The 26,268-nt window shown below is 62.3% G+C and overlaps 2 protein-coding genes across 2 annotated transcripts; both read left to right on the top strand.

The window, feature by feature from the left end:
* The first annotated feature begins 150 nt into the window (after nucleotides 1-150).
* GET3 (guided entry of tail-anchored proteins factor 3, ATPase) lies at nucleotides 151-11,764 on the top strand. The gene is given in 8 exon segments (XM_059872112.1): nucleotides 151-331; nucleotides 925-1,072; nucleotides 2,112-2,260; nucleotides 3,468-3,618; nucleotides 4,745-4,852; nucleotides 8,695-8,892; nucleotides 11,501-11,563; nucleotides 11,565-11,764. Coding segments are annotated over 8 exon segments (1,053 nt in total). The 5' UTR covers nucleotides 151-164; the 3' UTR covers nucleotides 11,634-11,764.
* Nucleotides 11,765-14,307: 2,543 nt separating this feature from the next.
* BEST2 (bestrophin 2) lies at nucleotides 14,308-23,720 on the top strand. The gene is given in 14 exon segments (XM_059872038.1): nucleotides 14,308-14,475; nucleotides 15,168-15,262; nucleotides 16,434-16,468; nucleotides 16,470-16,668; nucleotides 18,374-18,468; nucleotides 18,470-18,529; nucleotides 18,925-19,002; nucleotides 20,649-20,699; nucleotides 20,701-20,802; nucleotides 21,537-21,621; nucleotides 21,761-21,833; nucleotides 22,020-22,059; nucleotides 22,129-22,284; nucleotides 23,643-23,720. Coding segments are annotated over 14 exon segments (1,299 nt in total). The 5' UTR covers nucleotides 14,308-14,323.
* Nucleotides 23,721-26,268: the final 2,548 nt, after the last annotated feature.

Raw genomic sequence — 26,268 nt, 5'->3', positions numbered from 1 at the left:
CCCCGCCGGCGGGGCGGCGTTGCCCGGCAACGCGCGGGGCTCCCGCCGCTTCGCCCCGCCCTCTGCGAGGATTGACAGGCAAGAAGACCAATGGAAAGCGAAAAAAGGGAGGGCGCGGCGGCGCGGCGGCCAATCAGCGCGCGGCGGGCGGCGGCGCGGGGAAGATGGCGGCGGCGGCGGCGGGCGGCTGGGCGGCCGAGGCCCCCGAGGAGTTCGAGGACGCGCCCGACGTGGAGCCGCTGGAGCCGACGCTGGCGAACATCATCGAGCAGCGCAGCCTCAAGTGGATCTTCGTGGGCGGCAAGGGCGGCGTGGGCAAGACCACGTGCAGGTGCGGCACCGGCAGCGGCACCGGCAGCGGCACCGGCAGCGGGACGGGACGGGACGGGATGGGCGGGGATCGCGGTGGGATAACGGGGTCGGAATGGGATAACGGGATCGGGACGGGATAACGGGACCGGGGAGCGGCCCGGGAGGGGCTGGGGGCGCACCGGGCTCTGCGGGAACCGGGCCGGACACACCTGAGCCCTCCCCCGGGGGGGTCCCACACACCTGAGGGGGGGTCCCAACCTCACCCGCTGCCCCTTCCTGGGGGCGTCCGACCCTGGGGGGCTCCGTGGGGGCCGATCCCGATCCGGGACCCCCCCAAACCCCTTTGGGACCCCCCCAGGATCCCCTTGGGACCCCCCCAGACCCCCTTGGGACCCCCCCAGAGCCCCCCAAATCCCTTTCCTGAGAGGGATCTGACCCCGTGGGGTCCGACCCCGATGCAGGACCCTCTTGGGACCCCCCTAGACTCCCCCAGACCCCCTTGGGACCCTCCCAAATCCCCCTGGGACCTCCCCAAATCCCCTTCCCTGGGGGGATCTGACCCTGTGGGGGCCAATCCCAGACTGGGACCCCTCCCCAAATGTCCCCCCCCAGCTGCAGCCTGGCCGTGCAGCTGTCCCGGGTCAGGGAGAGCGTGCTCATCATCTCCACCGACCCTGCCCACAACATCTCGGACGCCTTCGACCAGAAATTCTCCAAGGTGCCCACCAAGGTCACCGGCTACGACAACCTCTTCGCCATGGTGGGTCTGGGGGAGGTCCTGGGGGGCCTTGGGGGCGGGGTGGAGGGTCCCAAGGGGTGCCAGGGGTGTCTTGGAGGGGTCCTGGGGGGTCCTGGTGGGGTTTGGAGGGTCTGGAGGGGTCCCAGGGGGATCTTGGAGGGAGCCTGGAAGGTCTGGGGGGGTCCTGGCAGGCTTGGAGGGTCTAGAGGAGGGGTCTGGAGGGGTCCCAGGGGGTCTTGGAGGGGTCCTGGGGGAGCCTGAAGGGTCTGAAGTGATCCCAGGGGGGACTGGGGGGGATCTGGAGGGTCCTAGAGGGTCTCAGAGGGGTCCTGGGGGGGTCCCAGGGGGTCTTGGAGGGGTCCTGGGGGGGCCTGAAGGGTCTGAAGTGATCCCAGGGGGGACTGGAGGGGGATCTGGAGGGTCCTAGAGGGTCTCAGAGGGGTCCTGGGGGGGTCAAAGGGGGTCTTGGAGGGGGCCTGGAAGGATCTTAGGGGGTTCTTGGGGGGGGCTGTAAGGTCCTGGAGGGTCCCAGAGGGGTCTTGGGGGTCCTGGAGGCTCTGGGGGGGTCTCAGATCAGGGTGGGGTTGCCCCCTGGCTGAAGCCCCCTGCCCACCTCCCCTGGGCAGGAGATCGACCCCAGCCTGGGCGTGGTCTGGGGGGTCCCAGGGGGGTCCCAGGGGGTCCTGGAGGGTCTGGGGGGGGTCTCAGATCAGGCTGAAGCCCCCTGCCCACCTCTTCTGGCCAGGAGATCGACCCCAGCCTGGGCATGGTCTGGGGGGTCCCAGGGGGTCCTGGAGGGTCTGGGGGGGGGTCTCAAATCAGGCTGAAGCCCCCTGCCCACCTCCCCCGGTCAGGAGATCGACCCCAGCCTGGGCGTGGTCTGGGGGGTCCAGGGGGGGTCCCAGGGGGGTCCTGGAGGGTCTGGGGGGGTCTCAGATCAGGCTGAAGCCCCCTGCCCACCTCCCCTGGGCAGGAGATCGACCCCAGCCTGGGTGTGGTCTGGGGGGTCCCAGGGGGTCTCAGATCAGGCTGAAGCCCCCTGCCCACCTGCCCCGGGCAGGAGATCGACCCCAGCCTGGGCGTGGCCGAGCTGCCGGACGAGTTCTTCGAGGAGGACAACGTGCTCAGCATGGGCAAGAAGATGATGCAGGAGGCCATGAGCGCCTTCCCCGGCATCGACGAGGCCATGAGCTACGCCGAGGTCATGAGGTGTGCTCACCTGGGCTCACTTGGGCTCACCTGGCCTCACCTGGCCTCACCTGGGCTCGGCTGGGGGGCTCACCTGGGCTCACCTGGGGCTGGGGAGGGGCCATGAGCTACGCCGAGGTCATGAGGTGCGCTCACCTGGGCTCACCTGGGCTCACCTGAGCTCACCTGGGGGGCTGGGGGGGCTCACCTGGGCTTACCTGGCCTCACCTGGGGCTGGGGAGGGGCCATGAGCTACGCCGAGGTCATGAGGTGCGCTCACCTGGGGGGCTGGGGGGCTCACCTGGGCTCACCTGTGCTCACCTGGGCTCACCTGAGCTCACCTGTGCTCACCTGGGCTCACCTGGGCTCACCTGAGCTCACCTGTGCTCACCTGGGGGGCTGGGGGGGGCTCACCTGGGGCTGGGGAGGGGCCATGAGCTACGCCGAGGTCATGAGGTGCGCTCACCTGGGCTCACCTGAGCTCACCTGGGCTCACCTGGGGGGCTGGGGGGGCTCAGCTGGTCTCACCTGGCCTCACCTGGGGCTGGGGAAGGGCCATGAGCTACGCCGAGGTCATGAGGTGCGCTCACCTGGGCTCACCTGAGCTCACCTGAGCTCACCTGGGCTCACCTGGGCTCACCTGGGGGGCTGGGGGGGCTCACCTGAGCTCGCTTGAGATCATCTGGGCTCACCTGGCCTCACCTGGGGAGCTGGGGGGGGCCATGAGCTATGCCAAGGTCATGAGGTGGGGCTGGGGGGGCTCATCTGGGGCTCACCTGGTGGTGTGGGGTGGGATTTGGGGGGGTAAAAAGGGGTTTGAGTGGGCAGGTAACGCTCACCTGGGCGTGAGGAGGGGTTTGAGGGGGCTCAGGAGGGGTTTGAGTGGGCAGGTAACGCTCACCTGGGTGTGGGGAGGGGTTTGGGGGGGTAAAAAGGGGTTTGAGGGGGCAGGTAACACTCACCTGGGTGTGGGGAGGGGGATTTGGGGGGTCCAGACCGATGACTCAGACAGGTGACTCTCACCTGGGCGTGGGGAGGGGTCCCCAGCCCCCCACTGACCCCCCCTGCCCCCCAGGTTGGTGAAGGGGATGAATGGTGAGGGGTAACGCTTACCTGGGGGTGTGGGGAGGGGGATTTGGGGGGTCCAGACCGATGACTCAGACAGGTGACTCTCACCTGGGCGTGGGGAGGGGTCCCCAGCCCCCCGCTGACCCCCCCTGCCCCCCAGGCTGGTGAAGGGGATGAATTTCTCCGTGGTGGTCTTCGACACGGCGCCCACCGGGCACACGCTGCGCCTGCTCAACTTCCCCACCATCGTGGAGAGGGGCCTGGGGCGGCTGATGCAGATCAAGAACCAGATCAGCCCCTTCATCTCCCAGGTGGGGAGGGGTCCCGGGGGGAGATTTGGGGCTGGGGGAGGTCCTGGAGGGCCCCAGGGGGGATTTGGGGGGGGTTTAGGGGGGATTTGGGGCTGGGGCGGCTGATGCAGATCAAGAACCAGATCAGCCCCTTCATCTCCCAGGTGGGGAGGGGTCCCAGAGGGGGTTTGGGGGGGATTTGGGGCTGGGGAGGGTCCTGGAGGGTCCCAGGGAAGGGATTTGGGGCTGGGGGGGGAGTCACAGAGGGGGGATTTGGGGCTGGGGGAGGCCCATGGAGGGATTTGGGGCTGGGGAGGGTCCTGGAGGGTCCCAGGGAAGGGATTTGGGGCTGGGGGAGGTCACAGGAGGGGATTTGGGGCTGGGGGGGAGGCCCATGGAGGGATTTGGGGCTGGGGGAGTCCCAGGAGGGAATTTGGGTCTGGGGGTTCTGTAGCAGGGGAATTTGGGTCTGGGGGCTCCCAGGGGGTCTGACAGCCCTGCCCCCCCAGATGTGTAACGTGCTGGGGCTGGGGGATTCTGGGTGGGGGAATTTGGGGCTGGGGGGTTCTGTAGCAGGGGAATTTGGGGCTGGGGGGCTCCTGAGGTAGGAATTGGGTCTGGGGGCTCCCAGGGGGCTCCCAGGGGGTCTGACAGCCCCGTCCCCCCAGATGTGTGACATGCTGGGGCTGGGGTGTTCCATGGTGGGGGAATTTGGGGCTGGGGGTTCTGTATCAGGGGAATTTGGGGCTGGGGGGTTCTGTATCAGGGGAATTTGGGGCTGGGGGGTTCTGTAGCAGGGGAATTTGGGTCTGGGGGCTCCCGGGGGGTCTGACAGCCCCGCCCCCCAGATGTGTAATGTGCTGGGGCTGGGGTGTTCTGGGTGGGGGAATTTGGGGCTGGGGGGTTCTGTATCAGGGGAATTTGGGGCTGGGGGCATTCCTGAGGTAGGAATTGGGTCTGGGGGCTGCCAGGGGGTCTGACAGCCCCGTCCCCCCAGATGTGTGACATGCTGGGGCTGGGGTGTTCCATGGCGGGGGAATTTGGGGCTGGGGGGTTCTGTATCAGGGGAATTTGGGGCTGGGGGGTTCTGGGTGGGGGAATTTGGGTCTGGGGGCTCCCGGGGGGTCTGACAGCCCCGCCCCCCCAGATGTGTAACATGCTGGGGCTGGGGGACATGAACGCCGACCAGCTGGCGTCCAAGCTGGAGGAGACGCTGCCCGTGATCCGCTCGGTCAGCGAGCAGTTCAAGGACCCGGTGAGAGGGGGGGGCTGGGGGCACCGGGGGACTGGGGGGGGCTGAGGGGGGCTGGGGGGGCTGGGAGGGACTGGGGAATTGGGGGGCTGGGGGGTCTGGGGGAATGGGGGGGTCTGGGGAATTGGGGGGCTGGGGGGGACTGGGAGGGACTGGGGGGGACCAGGGGGCTGGGGGGGACTGGGGGGGACTGGGAGAGACTGGGGGGGACCAGGGGGAATTGGGGGGCTGGGGGGACTGGGAGGGACTGGGGGGTCTGGGAGGGCTGGGGGGGGGGCTGGGAGGGACTGGGAGGGACTGGGGAATGGGGGGCTGGGGGGTCTGGGGGAATGGGGGGACACTGGGAGGATTGGGGGGCACTGGGGAATGGGGGAGTGGGAGGGACTGAGGGGGAATGGGGGGATTGGGGGCCCTGGGGGGGATTGGGGGGCACTGGGAGGGTCTGGGGGGGACTGGAAGGGACTGGGGGGGGCACTGGGGGAATCGGGGGGATGGGGAATGATGGGAATGGGGGGCAGTGGGGGGATGGAGGGCACTGGGGGGCACTGGGAGGGACTGGGGGGGCTGGGGGAGGACTGGGGGGATGGGGAATGGAGGGGATGGGGGGGATGGGGGATATTGGGGGGCACTTGGTGGAATTGGGGGGACTGGGGGACACTGGGAGGGACTGGGGGGAAATGGGGGGGCTGGGGGGGATGTGGGATATTGGGGGGCACTGGGGGAATGGGGGGCACTTGGTGGAATTGGGGGCACTGGGGGACACTGGGGAGGTACTGGGAGGGCTGGGGGGGATGGGAGGATACTGGGAGGGACTGGGGAGAGTGGGGAGGGGGCCAGGGACAGGGACAGGGACAGGGACAGGGCTGAGCCAGTCCGGGCACATTCCTGAGGGGAATAAAGCCTGGGGGGACGGGCAGGGACAGGGATGGGGACAGGGACAGAGATGGGGACAGGGATGGGGACAGGGAGCCCTGGGGGCAGTGATAGGGATGGGGACAGGGACAGAGATGGGGACAGCAATAAAGATGGGGAGAGGGATGGGGACAGGGACAGGGATGGGGACAGGGACAGAGAGCCCTGGGGGCAGTGACAGAGATGGGGACAGAGATGGGGACAGGGACAGGGAGCCCTGGGGGCAGTGACAGAGATGGGGACAGACATGAGGACAGGGACAGGGATGGGGACAGGCATGGGGGCAGGGACAGGGATGGAGACAGGGACAGGGATGGGGACAGGGACAGGGATGGGGACAGGGAGCCCTCGGGGCAGTGATAAAATTGGGGACAGGGAGCCCTGGGGACAGGGATGGGGACAGAGATGGGGACAGGGATGGGGACAGAGATGGGGACAGAGATGGGGACAGGGACAGGGAGCCCTCGGGGCAGTGATAGAGATGGGGACAGGGACAGAGGTGGGGACAGACATGAGGACAGGGACAGGGAGCCCTCAGGGCAGTGATAAAATTGGGGACAGGGAGCCCTGGGGACAGGCATGGGGACAGTGACAGGGATGGGGACAGCGATAAGGCACGAGCATCTCTGAGGGCGGGGCTGGGGACAGGGCCCCCTCCTGTCCCTGTGTGTGCTGCCCTGGTGTCCCTGTGTCCTTGTAGCGCTGGCTGTGGTGTCACCCTGTGTCCCTCATGATGTCCCCAATGTCCCCAGTGCTGTCCACAATGTCCCTGTGTCCCCTCAGGAGCAGGCCACGTTCATCTGCATGTGCATCGCCGAGTTCCTGTCCCTGTGTCCCCAATGTCCCTGCTGTCCCCAGTGCTGTCCCTGCTGTCCCCAATGACCCCAGTGAAGTCCCCAGTGATGTCCCCAATGTCCCCTGTGTCCCCCCAGGAGCAGACCACGTTCATCTGCGTGTGCATCGCTGAGTTCCTGTCCCTGTGTCCCCAATGTCCCCAATGTCCCTGCTATCCTTGCTGTCCCTTCTGGCTCTGCTGTCCCCAATGATGTCCCCAATGTCCCCAACGCTGTCCCCATGTCCCCAGGAGCAGACCACATTCTTCTGCGTGTGCATCGCCGAGTTCCTGTCGCTGTGTCCCCAATGTCCCTGCTGTCCCCAGTGCTGTCCCTGCTGTCCCCAGCAATGTCCCCAGTGCTGTCCCCAATGTCCCCAACGCTGTCCCCATGTCCCCAGGAGCAGACCACGTTCATCTGCGTGTGCATTGCCGAGTTCCTGTCCCTGTGTCCCTGCTGTCCCTGCTGTCCCCAATGACCCCAGTGCTGTCCCTGCTGTCCCCAGCAATGTCCCCAGTGATGTCCCCAATGTCCCCAACGCTGTCCCCGTGTCCCCAGGAGCAGACCACGTTCATCTGCGTGTGCATCACTGAGTTCCTGTCGCTGTGTCCCTGCTGTCCCTGCTGTCCCCAGTGCTGTCCCTGCTGTCCCCAATGTCCCCAATGATGTCCCCAATGTCCCCAACGCTGTCCCCAGGAGCAGACCACGTTCATCTGCGTGTGCATCGCCGAGTTCCTGTCCCTGTGTCCCTGTGTGTCCGTGTCCCTGTGTCCCTGCTATCCTCAGTGCTGTCCCTGCTGTCCCCAGTGATGTCCCCAATGATGTCCCCAATGTCCCCAACGCTGTCCCCAACATCCCCACGTCCCCAGGAGCAGGCCACGTTCATCTGCGTGTGCATCGCCGAGTTCCTGTCGCTGTGTCCCCAATGTCCCTGCTGTCCTTGCTATCCCTGCTGTCCCTGCTGTCTCTGCTGTCCCCAATGATGTCCCCAATGTCCCCAACGCTGTCCCCATGTCCCCAGGAGCAGACCACGTTCATCTGCGTGTGCATCGCCGAGTTCCTGTCCCTGAGTCCCCAATGTCCCTGCTGTCCCTGCTGTCCCCAGCAATGTCCCCAGTGCTGTCCCCAATGTCCCTAACGCTGTCCCCAATGTCCCCAGGAGCAGACCACGTTCATCTGCGTGTGCATCGCCGAGTTCCTGTCGCTGTGTCCCTGCTGTCCCTGCTATCCCTGCTGTCCCAGTGCTATCCCTGCTGTCCCCAATGTCCCCAGTGCTGTCCCCAATGTCCCCAATGTCCCCAACGCTGTCCCCCATGTCCCCAGGAGCAGACCACGTTCATCTGCGTGTGCATCGCCGAGTTCCTGTCGCTGTGTCCCCAATGTCCCTGCTGTCCCTAGTGCTGTCCCTGCTGTCCCCAGTGCTGTCCCCAGTGCTGTCCCCAATGTCCCCAATGTCCCCAACACTGTCCCCAGGAGCAGACCACGTTCATCTGCGTGTGCATCGCCGAGTTCCTGTCGCTGTGTCCCTGCTATCCCTGCTGTCCCCAGTGCTGTCCCCAATGTCCCCAATGCTGTCCCCAATGATGTCCCCAATGTCCCCAATGTCCCCAACGCTGTCCCCAGGAGCAGACCACGTTCATCTGCGTGTGCATCGCCGAGTTCCTGTCGCTGTGTCCCTGCTATCCCTGCTATCCCCAGTGCTGTCCCCAGTGCTGTCCCTGCTGTCCCCTGTGCTGTCCCCAGTGCTGTCCCCAATGTCCCCCGTGTCCCCAGGAGCAGACCACGTTCATCTGCGTGTGCATCGCCGAGTTCCTGTCGCTGTATCCCTGTGTGTCCATGTCCCTGTGTCCCTGTACTGCTGGCTCTGCTGTCCCTCTGTTGGTGTCCCCAATGTCCCCAACGCTGTCCCCAATGTCCCCAGTGCTGTCCCCAATGTCCCCAACGCTGTCCCCAGGAGCAGACCACGTTCATCTGCGTGTGCATCGCCGAGTTCCTGTCGCTGTGTCCCTGCTATCCCTGCTGTCCCCAGTGCTGTCCCCAATGTCCCCAATGCTGTCCCCAATGATGTCCCCAATGTCCCCAATGTCCCCGTGTCCCCAGGAGCAGACCACGTTCATCTGCGTGTGCATCGCCGAGTTCCTGTCGCTGTACGAGACGGAGCGGCTGATCCAGGAGCTGGCCAAGTGCCGCATCGACACGCACAACATCGTGGTCAACCAGCTGGTGTTCCCCGACCCGCTGCGGCCCTGCCGCATGTGCGAGGCGCGCCACAAGATCCAGGCCAAGTACCTGGACCAGGTGAGCACGCCTGGGGGGCTGGCAAGGGGTTTAAGGGGTTAAAAAAGGGATTAAGGCAAGGACTTGGAGCAGGTGAGCGCACCTGAGGGGCTGACAGGGGTCAGAAAGGGGTTAAAAAGGAGTTTTGGGGAAGGACTTGGAGCAGGTGAGCGCGCCTGGGGGGGTTAAAAGGGTTAAAAAGGGGTTTAAGGGGCTATAAAGGAGGTTAGGCCTGGTACCTGGACCAGGTGAGCGCGCCTGAGGGGCTGACAAGGGTCAGAAAGGGGGTTACAGCAAGGAAATGGAGCAGGTGAGCGCAGCTGGGGGGCTAAAAGGGTCAGAAAGGGGGTTAGGGCAAGGACTTGGAGCAGGTGAGCGCACCTGGGGGGGAATAAAAGGGGTTTAAGGGGTTAAAAAGGGGGTTAGGGCAAGTACCTGGACCAGGTGAGCGCACGTGAAAGGCTACAAAGGGTCAGAAAAGGGGTTAGAGCAAGGAAATGGACCAGGTGAGCGCACCTGGGGGGCTGACAAGGGTCAGAAAGGGGTTAAAAAGGGGTTAGAGCAAGGACTTGGAGCAGGTGAGCGCAGCTGGGGGGGAATAAAAGGGGTTTAAGGGGTTAAAAAAGGGATTAGGGCAAGTACCTGGACCAGGTGAGCGCACCTGAGGGGCTGACAAGGGTCAGAAAGGGGTTAAAAAAGGGGTTAGGGCAAGGACTTGGACCAGGTGAGCACGACTGGGGGGCTGGCAAGGGGTTTAAGGGGTTAAAAAAGGGATTAGGGCAAGGACTTGGAGCAGGTAAACACACCTGAGGGGCTAAAAAGGGTCAGAAAGGGGGTTAGAGCAAGGACTTGGAGCAGGTGAGCACACCTGGGGGGCTGGCAAGGGGTTTAAGGGGTTAAAAAAGGGGTTAGGGCAAGGACTGGGAGCAGGTGAGCACACCTGAGGGGCTAAAAAGGGTCAGAAAGGGGGTTACAGCAAGGACTTGGAGCAGGTGAGCGCACCTAGGGGGGAATAAAAGGGGTTTAAGGGGTTAAAAAGGGGATTAGGGCAAGTACCTGAGCCAGGTGAGCGCACCTGGGGGGTTAAAAGGGGTCCTGCCCCCCCATCCCCAGAACGGGCATGGGGGTGGGGAATTTGGAACCAGGGGGGTCCTGGAGTGGATTTTGGGTGTTTTTACTGGGATTTTGGGGTTTTTATTGGGATTTTGGGGGTCTCGGGGTGGATTTTGGGGTTCTTACTGAGATTTTGGGGTTTTTATTGGGGTTTTGGGTGTTTTTACTGAGATTTTGGGTTTTCTATTGGGATTTTGGGCGTATTTATTGGGGCTTTGGGTGTTTTTATAGGGGTTTTGGAGGTCCCGGGGTGGATTTTGGGTGTTTTTATTGGGATTTTGGTGTTCTTACTGGGATTTTGGGTTTTTTATTGGGATTTTGGGTGTTTTTATTGGGGTGTTGGGTGTTTTTACTGAGATTTTGGGCTTCTTACTGGGATTTTGGTGTTCTTACTGGGATTTTGGGGGGTTTTATTGTGATTTTGGGTGTTTTTGTTGGGGTTTTGGTGGTCCCGGGGTGGATTTTGGGTGTTTTTACTGGGATTTTGGGTGGTTTTGTTGGAATTTTGGGGGTCTTACTGGGATTTTGGGTGTTTTTATTGGGATTTTGGGGGTCCCGGGGTGCATTTTGGGTGTTTTTACTGGGGTTTTGGAGTTTTTGTTGGGATTTTGGGGGTCCCGGGGTGGATTTTGAGTGTTTTTGTTGGGATTTTGGGTGTTTTTATCGGGATTTTGGGTGTTTTTGTTGGGATTTTGGGTGTTTTTACTGGGGTTTTGGGGTTTTTGTTGGGATTTTGGGTGTTTTTACTGGGGTGTTGGGTGTTTTTATCGGGATTTGGGTGTTTTTACTGGGATTTTGGGTGTTTTTGTTGGGATTTTGGGGGTCCCGGGGTGGATTTTGGGTGTTTTTGTTGGGGTGTTGGGTGTTTTTGTTGGGATTTTGGTGTTCTTACTGGGATTTTGGGTGTTTTTACTGGGATTTGGGTGTTTTTATCGGGATTTGGGTGTTTTTACTGGGGTTTTGGGTGTTTTTGTTGGGATTTTGGGGGTCCCGGGGTGGATTTTGGGTGTTTTTACTGGGATTTGGGTGTTTTTACTGGGATTTTGGGTGTTTTTATTGGGCTGTTGGGTGTTCTTACTGGGATTTTGGGTGTTTTTAATGGGATTTGGGTGTTTTTGTTGGGGTTTTGGTGTTCTTACTGGGATTTTGGGTGTTTTTATTGTGACTTTGGGTGTTTTTGTTGGGATTTTGGGGGTCCCGGGGTGCATTTTGGGTGTTTTTACTGGGGTTTTGGGTGTTTTTATCGGGATTTGGGTGTTTTTGTTGGGGTGTTGGGGGTCTTACTGGGATTTTGGGTGTTTTTATTGGGATTTTGGGTGTTTTTACTGGGGTTTTGGGTGTTTTTACTGGGGTTTTGGGTGTTTTTACTGGGGTTTTGGGGTTCTTATCGGGATTTTGGGTGTTTTTACTGGGGTTTTGGGTGTTTTTGTTGGGATTTTGGGTGTTTTTATCGGGATTTGGGTGTTTTTACTGGGATTTTGGGTTTTTTGTTGGGATTTTGGGGCTCCCCCTGCAGATGGAGGACCTGTACGAGGATTTCCACATCGTGAAGCTGCCGCTGCTGCCCCACGAGGTGCGGGGGGGGGGACAAGGTCAACACCTTCAGCTCCCTCCTGCTGGACCCCTACCAGCCCCCCAGCCCCAAATAACCCCCCCGACCCCACAGACCCCCCCTCATTCCCGAGGAGGGGGTGGGGAGGGGGCGCTGCCCCTATTTGCCCCTCCCCCCGCCAGGAGGGATGGGGGAGGGGCGGCTCTGCCCTGTCCCCTCCCCCTCTACCCCCCCCGGGGCTGTGTGCACCCCCCCGATGTCACCCCAATTTTGGGGGGGGGGGGCGCGGAGGTGGGACCCCCTCCCGGAGAGGGGGGGAGGGGCGTGTAAATAATAAATTTGAGAAGCAAAATGAGTTTGGGGTTTGGGGGAGGGGGTCTGGATGGATTGGGGGGGGGTCCTGGGGGGAATTTGGGGGGGTCCGGGTGGAATTGGGGGGGGGGGTCTGGAGGGATTTTTGGGGGTCCAGATAAATTTGGGGGATTCAGATGGATTTTGGGGGGGTCCGAGTGGATTTGGGGGGGTCCGGGTGGATTTTGGGGGGTCCGAATAGGTTTAGGGGGGTCCGAATGGGTTTGGGGGGCTCTGGATGGATTGCGAGGGGGGTCCGGATGAATTTGGGGGGGGTCCGGACGGATTTTTGGGGCGATGACGTCAGCGCCGCTGGCCCCGAGCCGGCGGGACCCCGGGGACGCCTCATTAGCAGCGGGATTAAGGGTGGGGGGGCGCGGGGGGGGGTCCTGGGGAGGATTTGGGGGTCCCGGGGGGTTCCTCGGGGTCCCGGGAGGGGCAGAGGGGGTGCGGCGATGTTTTGGGGGGGGTCTCTGTGGCCGCCACCCCCCATCCCCGTGTCCTGTCCCCGCGCCCCGCTGGGATCTGTCCCCGGCGCTGGCCCGAGGCCACCGGGACGGAGCCAGAGCCGCGGGGGGGCCCAAAACAACCCCCCGACCCAAAACAAACCCCCCGACCCCCCAATGAACCCCCCCGACCCCCCAATGAACCCCCCGAGCCCAAATTAACCCCCCCCGACCCCAAAGCAACCCCCCCGACCCCAAAACAACCCCCCCGAGCCCAACACAACCCTCCCGACCCCCCAATGAACCCCCCGACCCCAAATTAACACCCCCGACCCCAAAGCAACCCCCCCGACCCCAAAACAACCCCCCCGAGCCCAAAACAACCCCCCGAGCCCCCAATGAACCCCCCCGACCCAAAACAACCCCCCCGACCCAAAATAACGCCCCTGACCCCAACACAACCCCCCCGACCCAACACAACCCTCCCGACCCCCCAATGAACCCCCCCGACCCCAAAAAAAACTCCCAATGAACCCCCCGGCCCCCAATGAACCCCCCGACCCAAAACACCCCCCCCGAGCCCAACACAACCCCCCGACCCAAAACAATCCCCCCGACCCCAAAACAACCCCCCAATGAACCCCCCGGCCCCCCAATGAACCCCCGACCCAAAACCCTCCCGTACCCGCGGGGGTGGGGAGGGGGCTCGGGACCGGCCGGACCGGCGCCGCCACTCCCGGGGGGCTGGAGCAGGACCCCCCCCCGTCCTTGTCCCCGTGTCCCCTCCCCCAGTGTCCCCTCCCCTCCCCCAGGTCCCCTCGGGGTCGCCCCCCGCGGGCTGGCCCGGCCCCGCCGCGATTTAAGGGCCCGAGCGGGGCGGGGACACCGGGACCGGGACCGGGAACGGCCGCGGAGCTCCGAGCCCCGGGGACACCGGGACCGGGACCGGGAGTGGCCGAGGAGCTCCGAACCCCGGGGACACCGGCACCGGGAGCGGCCGAGGAGCTCCGAGCCCCGGGGACACCGGGACCGGCACCGGGAGCGGCCGAGGAGCTCCGAGCCCCGGGGACACCGGGACCGGGAGCGGCCGAGGAGCTCCGAGCCCCGGGGACACCGGGACCGGCACCGGGAACGGCCGCAGGTGAGGGGGGGGACACGGGGGGGGGGGGGGCTGGCAGTGCTGTGTCCCGGTGTCCCCCGGTGTCCCCCGGTGTCCCTCAGGTATCCCTCGGTGTCCTGCCCTGTCCCCCGGTGTCCTGCTGTCCCCCTCGGTGTCCCGCTGTGTCCCGCTCTGTCCCTCAGGTGTCCCGCTGTATCTCCCGGTGTCCTGCAGGTGTCCCCCCGGTGTCCCGCTGTGTCCGGGTGTCCCGCAGCTGTCCCGCTGTGTCCCGGTGTCCCCCCGGTGTCCCGCAGGTGTCCCGCTCTGTCCCTCAGGTGTCCCACTGTCCCTCAGGTGTCTCTCTGTCCCTCAGGTGTCCTGCTGTCCCGCCGTGTCCCCCTGCTGTCCCTCAGGTGTCCCTCTGTCGCCATGACTGTCACCTACACCTCCCTCTGTCCCTCAGGTGTCCCTCTGTCCCTCAGGTGTCCCCGTGTCGCCATGACTGTCCCCTACACCTCCCTCTGTCCCTCAGGTGTCCCGCTCTGTCCCGCAGGTGTCCCTCTGTCCCGCAGGTGTCCCTCTGTCCCTCAGGTGTCCCTCTGTCCCCCAGGTGTCCCTCTGTCCCTCAGGTGCCCCGTGTCGCCATGACTGTCACCTACACGTCCCTCTGTCCCGCAGGTGTCCCTCTGTCCCTCAGGTGTCCCTCTGTCCCTCAGGTGTCCCCCTCTGTCCCTCAGGTGTCCCCGTGTCGCCATGACTGTCCCGCAGGTGTCCCTCTGTCCCTCAGGTGTCCCTCTGTCCCTCAGGTGTCCCCGTGTCGCCATGACTGTCACCTACACGTCCCTCTGTCCCGCAGGTGTCCCTCTGTCCCTCAGGTGTCCCTCTGTCGCCATGACTGTCACCTACACGTCGCGCGTGGCCACCGCGCGCTTCGGGGGTTTCTCGCGGCTGCTGCTGCTGTGGCGCGGGAGCATCTACAAACTGCTCTACCGGGAGCTGCTCCTCTTCCTCACCGCCTACCTGGGGCTCAGCCTGGCCTACCGGTGCGGCACCGGGCACCGGGGACAGCGGGGGGACAGAGGGGGGACAGCGAGGGGACAGCGGGGGGACAGCGGGCACCGGGCACCGGGGGCACCGGGGGGGACAGCGGGGGGACAGCGGGGGGACAGCGGAGGGACACCGGACAGCCGGCACCAGGACAGCGGGGACACCGGGACAGCGGGGGGACAGCGGGCACCGGGACACCGGGGACAGCGGGACAGCGGGGGGACAGCGGGACGGGGGGGAACATGGGGACACCGGGACACTGGGGGGCACACCGGGCACCGGAGGGGACAGCGGGACCCCGGGACAGCGGGGGGACAGAGGGACAAGGGAGGGCAGTGGGCACCGGGCACCGGAGGGACAGGGGACACCGGGCACCGAGGGGGGACAGCGGGACAGGAGGGGACAGCGGGCACCGGGCTCTGGGGGGGACAGCAGGATGGGGGATACGGGGACACCGGGATGGGGAGGGACACCAGGACACCGGGGGGACACCGGGGGGACACGGTGAAACCGGGACGGGGTTGGGGGGGGGACACCGGGGCAGGGCGAGGGCGGGGAGGGACGCCGGGGGGACATCGAGGTGGGGTCACCCGGAGATCTGGGGGCATCGGGATGGCACAGGGGGACACGGGGGGACACCGGGGGCCGTGCCGGTGACAGGGCCGGTGACAGGGCCGGGTCCCCGCAGGTTCCTGCTGTCCGAGGAGCAGCGGCGCCTCTTCGAGAAGCTGGTGCTGTACTGCGACAAATCGGCCGAGCTGATCCCCGTGTCCTTCGTGCTCGGTGAGAGCCCGGGACCCCCCCCCAGGACCCCCCCCCGGAACCCCCAGAACCACCCTCGGGACCCTCAGCCCTGCCCAGTGTCCCCCCAGAGCCACCAACCTGATCCCCGTGTCCTTCGTGCTCGGTGAGACCCTGGGACCACCCCGGGGGGACCCCCAGGACCCTCCACAACCTCCCCCATTTCCCCAGTGCCCCTCCCATTTCTCCCAATCCCTCCCAGTGTCCCCCATTCCCCCCAGTTATCCCATTCTCCCCAGTCCCCCCATTCCCCCCAGTCCCTCCCAGTTCACCCCAGTTCCCCTAGTGCTCCCATTCCCACCATTCCCACCATTCCCACCATTCCCTCCCATTCCCTCCAGTCCCTCCCAGTCCCTCCCAGTCCCCCCCAGTCCCCCATTCTCCCCAGTTATCCCATTCCCCCCAATCCCTCCCAGTACCTCCCATTCCCCCATTACCCCAGTCCCCCCATTCCCCCATTTACTCCAGTCCCTCCCAGTCCCTTCCAGTCCCTCCCAGTCCCTTCCAGTCCCTCCCAGTCCCCCCAATCCCTCCCATTCCCCCAGTCCCCCCAGTCCCTCCCAGTCCCTCCACTCCCCCCCAGTCCCCCATTCCCCCATTCCCCCATTCCCCATTCCCCCAGTCCCTCCCAGTCCCTCCCAGTCCCCCATTCCCCCATCCCCCCAGTCCCCCCAGTCCCCCCAGTCCCCCATTCCTCCATTCCCCCCACTCCCCCCCAGTCCCCCCAATCCCCCATTCCCCCCAATCCCCCAATCCCCCCAGTCCCCCCAATCCCCCCAGTCCCCCATCCTCCCAGTCCCCCCAGTCCCCCCAATCCCCCCACTCCCCCCAGTCCCCCCAGTCCCCCCCAGTCCCCCATTCTCCCCAGTTATCCCATTCCCCCCAATCCCTCCCAGTCCCCCCAGTCCCCCCAGTCCCTCCCAGTCCCCCATTCCCCCATTCCCCCATCCCCCCAGTCCCCCAGTCCCCCATTCCCCCATCCCCCCATTCCCCCATTCCCCCCACTCCCCCCCAGTCCCCCCAATCCCCCCATTCCCCCATTCCCCCCACTCCCCCCCAGTCCCCCCACTCCCCCCCATTCCCCCATTCCCCCCACTCCCCCCCCAGTCCCCCCAATCCCCCCATTCCCCCATTCCCCATCCCCCTCCCGCAGGTTTTTACGTGGCGCTGGTGCTGGAGCGCTGGTGGGGGGCAGTTCCGGACGGTGCCGGCCCCGGACGGGCTGATGGTGGCCGTGGGCAGCAGCGTGCGGGGCTCGGACGCGCGGGGGCGGCTCCTGCGCCGGACCCTGCTGCGCTACGGGAGCCTGGCGGCGCTGCTGGTGCTGCGGGCCGTCAGCACGCCCGTCTACAAGAGGTTCCCCACCACTGACCACCTGGTGCAGGCCGGTGAGTGACCCTGAGTGACCCTGAGTGATTGTGAGTGACCCTGAGTGACCCTGAGTGACCATTGTCACACTGACCTCCTGGTGAGTGACCATTGAGTGACCCTGAGTGACCCTGAGTGACCCTGAGTGACCCCTGAGTGACCCTGAGTGACCCTGAGTGACCATTGTCACACTGCCCTCCTGGTGAGTGACCAGGTGCTGCTGGTGCTGCGGGCCGTCAGCATGCCCGTCTACAAGAGGTTCCCCACCACTGACCACCTGGTGCAGGCCGGTGAGTGACCCTGAGTGACCCTGAGTGACCCTGAGTGACCCTGAGTGACCCCTGAGTGACCCTGAGTGACCCTGAGTGACCATTGTCACACTGACCTCCTGGTGAGTGACCAGGTGCTGCTGGTGCTGCGGGCCGTCAGCACGCCCGTCTACAAGAGGTTCCCGACCACTGACCACCTGGTGCAGGCTGGTGAGTGACCCTGAGTGACCCTGAGTGATTGTGAGTGACCCCTGAGTGATTGTGAGTGACCTTGAGTGACCCTGAGTGACCCTGAGTGACCACTGAGTGACCCTGAGTGACCCTGAGTGACCCTGAGTGACACTGAGTGACCCTGAGTGACCCTGAGTGACCACTGAGTGACCCTGAGTGACCCTGAGTGACCCTGAGTGACCATTGAGTGACCCTGAGTGATTGTGAGTGACCCTGAGTGACCCTGAGTGACCCTGAGTGACCCTGAGTGACCCTGAGTGACCATTGAGTGACCCTGAGTGACCATTGAGTGACCCTGAGTGACCCTGAGTGATTGTGAGTGACCCTGAGTGACCCTGAGTGACCCCTGAGTGACCCTGAGTGACCCTGAGTGACCCTGAGGGACCCTGAGTGACCATTGAGTGACCCTGAGTGATTGTGAGTGACCCCTGAGTGACCCTGAGTGATTGTGAGTGACCCTGAGTGACCCTGAGTGACCATTGAGTGACCCTGGGTGACCCTGAGTGACCCTGAGTGACCCTGAGTGACCCCTGAGTGACCATTGAGTGATTGTGAGTGACCCTGAGTGACCCTGAGTGACCCTGAGTGACCATTGAGTGATTGTGAGTGACCATTGAGTGACCCTGAGTGACCCTGAGTGACCAGTGACCGCCTGGCCCGGGCCAGTGAGTGACCAGTGACGTCATGGCTCAGGGGTGATGTCACAGCTCAAGGAGTGATGTCACAGCTCAGGGATGACATCACAGCTCATGAATGATGTCATGGCTCAGGGATGATGTCATGGCTCAGGAGTGATGTCACGGCTCAGGGGGTGACATCATCACTCGGTGGGTGATGTCACAGCTCAGGAGTGAAGTCACAGCTCAGGTGTTACATCACAGCTCGGGGATGCATCATGGCTCGGGGATGATGTCACGGCTCAGGGATGATGTCACAGCTCAGGGGGTGATGTCACCACTCAATGGGTGATGTCATGGGTCAGTGGGTGATGTCACAGCTCAGGAGTGACATCACAGCTCAGGAGTGACATCACAGCTTAGGAGTGACATCACAGCTCAGGGATGACATCACAGCTCGGGGATGATGTCAGAGCTCAGGGATTTTGTGTCAGGGCTCAGGGGGGTGACATCACAGCCCACGGGATGACGTCACAGCCCCGGGATGCCGTCAGGGCCCGGCGCTGACGTCACGGCCGGGCGCTGACGTCACGGGGGCGTGTCCGCAGGGTTCCTGACGCGCGAGGAGCGGCGCCGGCTGGAGGGGCTGCGCTCGCCCTACAACAAGTTCTGGGTGCCGTGCGTCTGGTTCGGGGCGCTGGCGGGGGCGGGCGCGGCGCGAGGGGCGCATCGGGGACGACTGCGCGCTCAAGCTGCTCATGGAGGTACCCCCGGGACCCCCCGGGACCCCCGGGACACCCCCCGAGTCCCCCTGAGACCCCCGGGACCCCCCCGGGACCCTCTGAGACACCCCCGGGACCCCCCTAAACCCCCCAGACCCCTGCGTGCTCAAGCTGCTCATGGAGGTACCCCCGGGACCCCCCCGGGACCCCCGGAGACCCCCCTGAGACCCCCGGGACCCCTCTAAACCCCCTGAGACCCCTCTAAACCCCCCCGGGACCCCCCCTGAGACCCCCCCTAAACCCCCCGGGACCCCAGGGACCCCCCTAAACCCCCCCCGGGACCTCCTGAGACCTCCCCTGAGCCCCCCGGGACCCCCCCAACCCCTCAAACTGTCATGGAGGTACCCCGGGACCCCCCTGAGCCCCCCGCCCCCCAGGAGCTGAGCCGGTTCCGGGCCCACTGCAGCCTCCTGTTCCACTACGACTGGATCAGCGTGCCGCTGGTCTACACCCAGGTGGGCACCTAGGGGGGCTGGGGGACACCCAGGTGGGCACGGGGGGGGCTGGGGGGGGCTGGGGGACACCCAGGGTGGGCACCTAGGGGGGCACCCAGGTGGGCACGGGGGGCTGGGGGGGCTGGGGGACACCCAGGTGGGCACCTAGAGGGGCACCCAGGTGGGTACGGGGGGCTGGGGGGGCTGGGGGACACCCAGGTGGGCACCTAGGGGGGCACCCAGGTGGGCACCTAGGGGGGCACCCAGGTGGGCACGGGGGCACGGGGGGGCTGGGGGACACCCAGGTGGGCACCTAGGGGGGCACCCAGGTGGGCACGGGGGGCTGGGGGGGCTGGGGGACACCCAGGTGGGCACCTAGGGGGGGCACCCAGGTGGGCACGGGGGGGCTGGGGGGACACCCAGGTGGGCACCTAGAGGGGCACCCAGGTGGGTACGGGGGGCTGGGGGGGCTGGGGGACACCCAGGTGGGCACCTAGGGGGGCACCCAGGTGGGCACCTAGGGGGGGCACCCAGGTGGGCACGGGGGGCTGGGGGGGCTGGGGGGGGGGACACCCAGGTGGGCACCTAGGGGGGCACCCAGGTGGGCACGGGGGGGCTGGGGGGGGCTGGGGGACACCCAGGTGGGCACCTAGGGGGGCACCCAGGTGGGCACGGGGCACCCAGGTGGGCACGGGGGGCTGGGAGAGGCTGGGGGACACCCAGGTGGGCACCTAGGGGGACACCCAGGTGGGCACCTAGGGGGTCTAGGGGGGCTGGGGGGACACCCAGGTGGGCACGGGGCCACCCAGGTGGGCGCTGGGGGGGACTGGGGCGGACTGGGAGTGATTGGGGGGGCACTGGGGGGCACCCAGGTGGGCACTGGGAGGGGCTGGGGGGCACTGGGGAACACTGAAGGGACACCTGGGAGCACCTCGGGGACACCTGAGGGCAATGAGGGGACACCTGGGGGACACGTGTGGAGGTGACAGCGGGTGCTCCTTGCCCCGGCCAGGTGTGCCACCCTCCTCCAGGTGGTGGACCATCCCAGTCAGGTGTGCCACCTCCTCAGGTGGTGATCGTGTCCCCCTGTGCCTGTCACTGTCCCACGTGGTGACCATGGTCATGTACACCTGTGCCAGGTGGTGACCGTGTCCCCCCTGTCCCTGTCCCAGGTGGTGACCGTGTCCCCCCTGTCCCTGTCCCTGTGCCAGGTGGTGACCATGGCCATGTTACACCTGTGCCAGGTGGTGACCCTGGCCGTGTCCCCCTGTCCCTGTCCCTGTCCCAGGTGGTGACCATCGCTGTGTACACCTGTCCCTGTCCCTGTCCCCTGTCCCTGTCCCAGGTGGTGACCCTGGCTGTGTACACCCTGTCCCAGATGGTGACCGTGTCCCCCTGTCCCTGTCCCTGTCCCTGTGCCAGGTGGTGACCATGGCCATGTACACCTGTCCCCTGTCCCTGTCCCTGTCCCTGTCCCAGGTGGTGACCCTGGCTGTGTACACCTGTGCCAGGTGGTGACCGTGTACACCTGTCCCTGTCCCTGTCCCTGTCCCTGTCCCTGTCCCAGGTGGTGACAATCCCCCTGTCCCTGTGCCAGGTGGTGACCATCGCCGTGTACACCTGTGCCAGGTGGTGACCGTGTCCCCCTGTCCCTGTCCCTGTCCCAGGTGGTGACCATCGCCGTGTACACCTTTTTCCTCACCTGCCTGGTGGGGCGGGCAGTTCCTGGACCCCGCCCAGGGTTACCCCGGGCACGAGCTGGACCTGGGCGTGCCCGTGTTCACCTTGCTGCAGTTCTTCTTCTACGTGGGCTGGCTCAAGGTGTGCCACACCTGGGGGGCACCTGGGGGCACACCTGGGGGGGTGGGCACACCTGGGGGCACACCTGGGGGCATGGGGGGCACACCTGGGGGGCACCTGGGATACACCTGGGCACACCTGGGCACACCCTGGGGCACACCTGGGCGTGCCCGTGTTCACCTTGCTGCAGTTCTTCTTCTACGTGGGCTGGCTCAAGGTGTGCCACACCTGGGGGGCACCTGGGGGGGTGGGCACACCTGGGGGGCACACCTGGGGGCATGGGGGGCACACCTGGGCACACCTGGGGGCACCTGGGATACACCTGGGCACACACCTGGGATACACCTGGGCACACCTGGGCACAGCTGGGGGCACCTGGGACACACCTGGGCACACCTGGGCACACCTGGGCACACCTGGGGGCACCTGGGACACACCTGGGCACACCTGGGCACACCTGGGCACACCTGGGCACACCTGGGCGTGCCCGTGTTCACCTTGCTGCAGTTCTTCTTCTACATGGGCTGGCTCAAGGTGTGCCACACCTGGGGGGCACCTGGGGGGGGTGGGCACACCTGGGGGCACACCTGGGCACACCTGGTCACACCTGGGGGCACCTGGGATACACCTGGGGGCACCTGGGCACACACCTGGGCACAGCTGGGAGAATGGGGGAACACCTGGGCACACCTGGGCACCCCATGGCACCCCTGGGCACAGCTGGGGGCACAGGTGACCCTGTCCTGCCCCCGCAGGTGGCAGAGCAGCTCATTAACCCCTTCGGGACGGAGGACGACGATGACTTCGAGACCAACACCTTGATCGGACCGCAACTTCCAGGTGAGGGGGGGGAGGGGCTCGGGTGGGGGGAGGGGGGGTCCCAGGTGGGTCAGGGGGGACCCCAGGTGAGTGAGAGGTGCCCCCAGGTGCCCCTGGTGCCCCCCCAGGTGTATCAGGGGTGCCCCCAGTGCCCCCTCAGGGCCCCCCGAGGTGTGCCAAAGGTGCTCCCAGGTGACACCAGGTGTATCAGGGGTGCCCCCAGGTGTGCCCAGGTGTGTCAGAGGTGTCCCTAGGTGTATCAGAGGTGCCCCCAGGTGCCCCCAGGTGTGCCCAGGTGTTATCAGAGGTGCCCCCAGGGTGCCCCCAGGTGTATCAGAGGTGCCCCCCAGGTGCCCCCCCAGGTGCCCCCCAGGTGCCCCCAAGGTGCCCCCCAGGTGCCCCCCCAGGTGTACCCCCAGGTGCCCCCAGGTGTACCAGGTGTACCAGGTGTACCCCCAGGTGTGCCCAGGTGCCCCCAGGTGCCCCCAGGTGTGCCCAGGTGTGCCCAGGTGCCCCCGGTGCCCGCAGGTGTCCATGCTGGCGGTGGACGAGCTCTACGGGGGGGTCCCGGAGCCGGAGCGCGATCGCTTCTGGGACGCCGCCGCCCCCCCGCCCCCCCTACACGGCCGCGGCCGCGCCCCCCCCCGCGCCGCCCCTTCCGCGGCTCCGCCTTCGAGACGTCACGTGAGCGCGGAGACCCCCCCCCCGGGACCCCCCAAAAATCCGGGACACCCCCCGAAACCCCCCCCCAACCCTCCCACCCCCCCCCACAAATCCGGGACACCCCCCCCGGGACCCCCCCCAACCCTCCCACTCCCCCCAAATCCGGGGATACCCCCTCGGGACCCCCCCCCACAAATCCGGGACACCCCCCCCGGGACCCCCCCCCCCCCAAAAATCCGGGACCCGCCAAAAATCCGGGACCCCCCCCCGAACTCCCCTCCCCGAACCCCCTCCCCAAAATCCCGGGACCCCCCCGAACACCCCCCCCAAAATTCTCCCCACCCCCCCAAAATCACGGGACCCCCCCGAACCCCCCCACGAAAACCCGACCCCCCCCAAAAAAATCCGGGACCCCCCCCTGGAACCCCCCCCCCCCAAAACCCCGAACCCCCCGAACCTGGGATACCCCCCCGGGACCGCCCCCCAAAAATCCGGGACACCCCCGAACCCCCCCAAACCCGGGACCCCCCCGAACCCCCCCCAAAAAACCCCCCGGGACCCCCAAACCTTCCAAGGGGATTTTGGGGGAGGATTTTGGGGGTTTGGGGGTTCCCGGGGAGGATTTTGGCTTTTTGGGGAGGATTTTTGGGGGGGATTTTGGGTTTTTGGGGAGGATTTTTGGGTTTTGGGGGAGGATTTTTGGGGGGATTTTGGGGGGAGGATTTTTTGGGGGGATTTTGGGGATTTTTGGGGAGGATTTTTGGGAGGATTTTGGGAGGATTTTGGGGAGGATTTTTGGGTTTTTGGGGAGGTTTTTTGGGGGGGATTTTGGGGATTTTTTGGGGAGGATTTTTGGGGGGATTTTGGGGATTTTTGGGGAGGATTTTTGGGGAGGATTTTGGAGGATTTTGGGGAGGATTTTTGGGGTTTGGGGGAGGATTTTTGGGAGGATTTTGGGGGATTTTTGGGGAGGATTTTTGGGAGGATTTTGGGGATTTTTGGGGAGGATTTTTGGGAGGATTTTTGGGGATTTTTGGGGAGAATTTTTGGGGAGGATTTTTGGGTTTTTGGGGGATTTTTGGGGGGATTTTTGAGATTTTTGGGGAGGATTTTTGGGGGGATTTTGGGGAGGATTTTTGGGTTTTTTGGGGAGGATTTTTGGGGAGGATTTTGGGGAGGATTTTTGGGGGGATTTTGGGGATTTTTGGGAAGGATCTTTGGGGGGATTTTGGGTTTTTTGGGGAGGATTTGGGGGGGGATTTTGGGGATTTTTGAGTGACCCCCCCCGTCCCGCAGCCTGGCCAAGGAGGAGATGCAGTTCCAGCCCCTGGAGGACCTCGAGGACCCCCCGGGGGACCGCCCTGGACCCCCCCCCCGAGAGCCCCGAGCCCCCCCCGGGCCAGGGGGACCCCCAGGAGCGGTGGCTGCTGCACCCCCGGGCCCAGCTGGGGCTCTGACGGGGGACCCCAAACACCCCCAAAAACTACCCCAAAAATATCAATAAACACCCCAAAAATCTCAATAAACACCCCAAAAACCACCCCCAAAAAATCTCAATAAACACCCCAAAAATATCAATAAACACCCCCAAAAACCACCCCAAAAAAATCTCAATAAACACCCCAAAAATATCAATAAACACCCCAAAAATATCAATAAACACCCCAAAAACCACCCCAAAAAAATCAATAAACACCCCCAAAAACCACACCAAAAATCTCAATAAACACCCCCAAAAATATCAATAAATACCCCAAAAAAATCCCAAAAAAATCTCAATAAATACCCAAAAAAATCTCAATAAACACCTCAAAAACACCAAAAAACACCCAAAATATCTCAATAAAAACCCCAAAAATCTCAATAAATACCCCAAAAAACCCCCCAAAAAATCTCAATAAACACCAAAAAAACTCTCAGTAAACCACCCCAAAAAACACCTCAAAAACGCCCAAAAAACACCAAAAAACACCCCAGAAACCACACAAAAAAACACCCTAAAAATCTCAATAAATACCCAAAAAACCACCCCCAAAAAGATCTCAAAAAACACCCCAAAAACACCCAAAAATCTCAATAAACACACAAAAAATCTCAATAAACACCAAAAAACTCTCAGTAAAACACCCAAAAAAACCCTCAAAAACACCCAAAAAATCTCAATAAACACCCAAAAAAAAACCACCCAAAAAAACCTCAATAAACACCTCAAAAACACCCCCAAAAAACACAAAAAAACCACCAAAATAATCTCAATAAACACCCAAAAACTCTCAGTAAACACCCCCAAAAAAACACCCCCAAAAACACACCAAAAAAACCACCCTAAAAATCTCAAGAAATACCCACAAAACCCCCCAAAAAATCTCAATAAACACCCAAAAAACTCTCAGTAAACACCCCAAAAAACGCCCAAAAAAACACCAAAAAGCACCCCAAAACCACACCAATAAAACACCCAAAAAATCTCAATAAACACCCAAAAAACACTCAAAAACCACCACCAGAAATCTCAATAACCACCTCAAAACCACCCCAAAAACACCAAAAAACCACCCAAAAAATCTCAATAAACACCCAAAAAAACTCTCAGTAAACACCCCAAAAAACACCTCAAAAAACGCCCAAAAACACCAAAAAACACCCCAAAAAACACCAAAAAACCCCCTAAAAATCTCAATAAATACCCCAAAAAAAACCACCACCAAAAAATCTCAACAAACACCTCCAAAACCACCCAAAAAATCTCAATTAATACCAAAAAAACACCCCAAAAAAACTCTCAGTAAACACCCCAAAAAACCCCAAAAAATCTCAATAAACACCCAAAAAACCCTCAGTAAACACCCCAAAAAACACCAAAAAAATCTCAATAAATACCAAAAAAAACCACCCCAAAAAACCCCTCAAAACCGACCCCAAAAAATCTCAATAAACACCCGAAAAAAACACCAAAAAAATCTCAATAAACACCTTAAAAACACCCCAAAAACCACCAAAAAAATCTCAATAAATACCAAAAAAACCACTCCAAAAAACACCTCAAAAACACCCAAAAAAATCTCAATAAACACCCCAAAAAACCCTCAAAAATCTCAATAAACACCAAAAAACCCCTCAAAACCCCCCCAAAAAATCCCAATAAACCCCAAACCCCCCAAACCCCCCTGGGAAATTCCACCCCCAGATCCCAGCTCTGACATTCCCCCCTCCATCCGCCTCTTTTGGGGTTTTATTTTCCTTTTTCTTTTTTTTTTTTAATTTTTTCTGTTTGGACTTTTGGGGCTGTTTTGGGTTTTTTAATCGTTTTTTTTTTAATTTGTTTTTTTGGGTTTTTTTTGGGTTTTTATCGTTTTTTTTAATTTGGTTTTTTTGTTTTGTTTTGTTTTTTTTTCCTCGGATTTCTTTTTTTTTTGTTTTGTTTTGTTTTTTTGGGGGGTTTTGGGTTTTTCTTGGGGTTTTCTTTGTTCAGTTTTTTGGGGTTTTTTGGAGGATTTTTTGGGGTATTTTGGGGGTGTTTTGGGTTTTTATTGGGGTTTCTTTTTGGGGTTCTTTTGGGGGGCTTTTCATTGGGTTTTTTTTGGGGGTGTTTTGGGTTTTTATTGGGGTTTTTTTGTTTGGTTTTTTTTGGGTTTTTGGGTTTTTTTGAGATTTTTTTGGGGGAAAAGGTTTCTTGGGTTTTTTTGTTTTTTGGGGGATTTTTTTGGTTTTTATTGGGTTTTTTTGGGGGCTTTTTGGGGGGTTTCATTGGGCTTTTTTGGGGGGATTTTTTAGGGGTTTTTTTTGGGGTTTTGGGGGTGTTTGGGGGTTTTATTGGTGTTTCTCTATTTGGGTTTTCTTGGGGGGGTTTCATTGGGGTTTTTTGGGGGGATTTTTTGGGGTTTTGGGGGTTTTATTGGTGTTTCTCTGTTTGGGTTTTTCGGGGACTTTTTGGTTGTTTTTATGTTGTTGCTTTTTAGGGGAGCTTTGGGTTTTTAGGTTGGTTTTTGGTGTTTTTTATCAGGA

The sequence above is a fragment of the Haemorhous mexicanus genome, chromosome 34 (genome assembly GCF_027477595.1).
Source record: "Haemorhous mexicanus isolate bHaeMex1 chromosome 34, bHaeMex1.pri, whole genome shotgun sequence".
Lineage (NCBI taxonomy): Eukaryota > Metazoa > Chordata > Aves > Passeriformes > Fringillidae > Haemorhous > Haemorhous mexicanus.
Note: the sequence above shows the minus strand (reverse complement) of the source record. Positions and strands in the feature narration are given on the sequence as shown.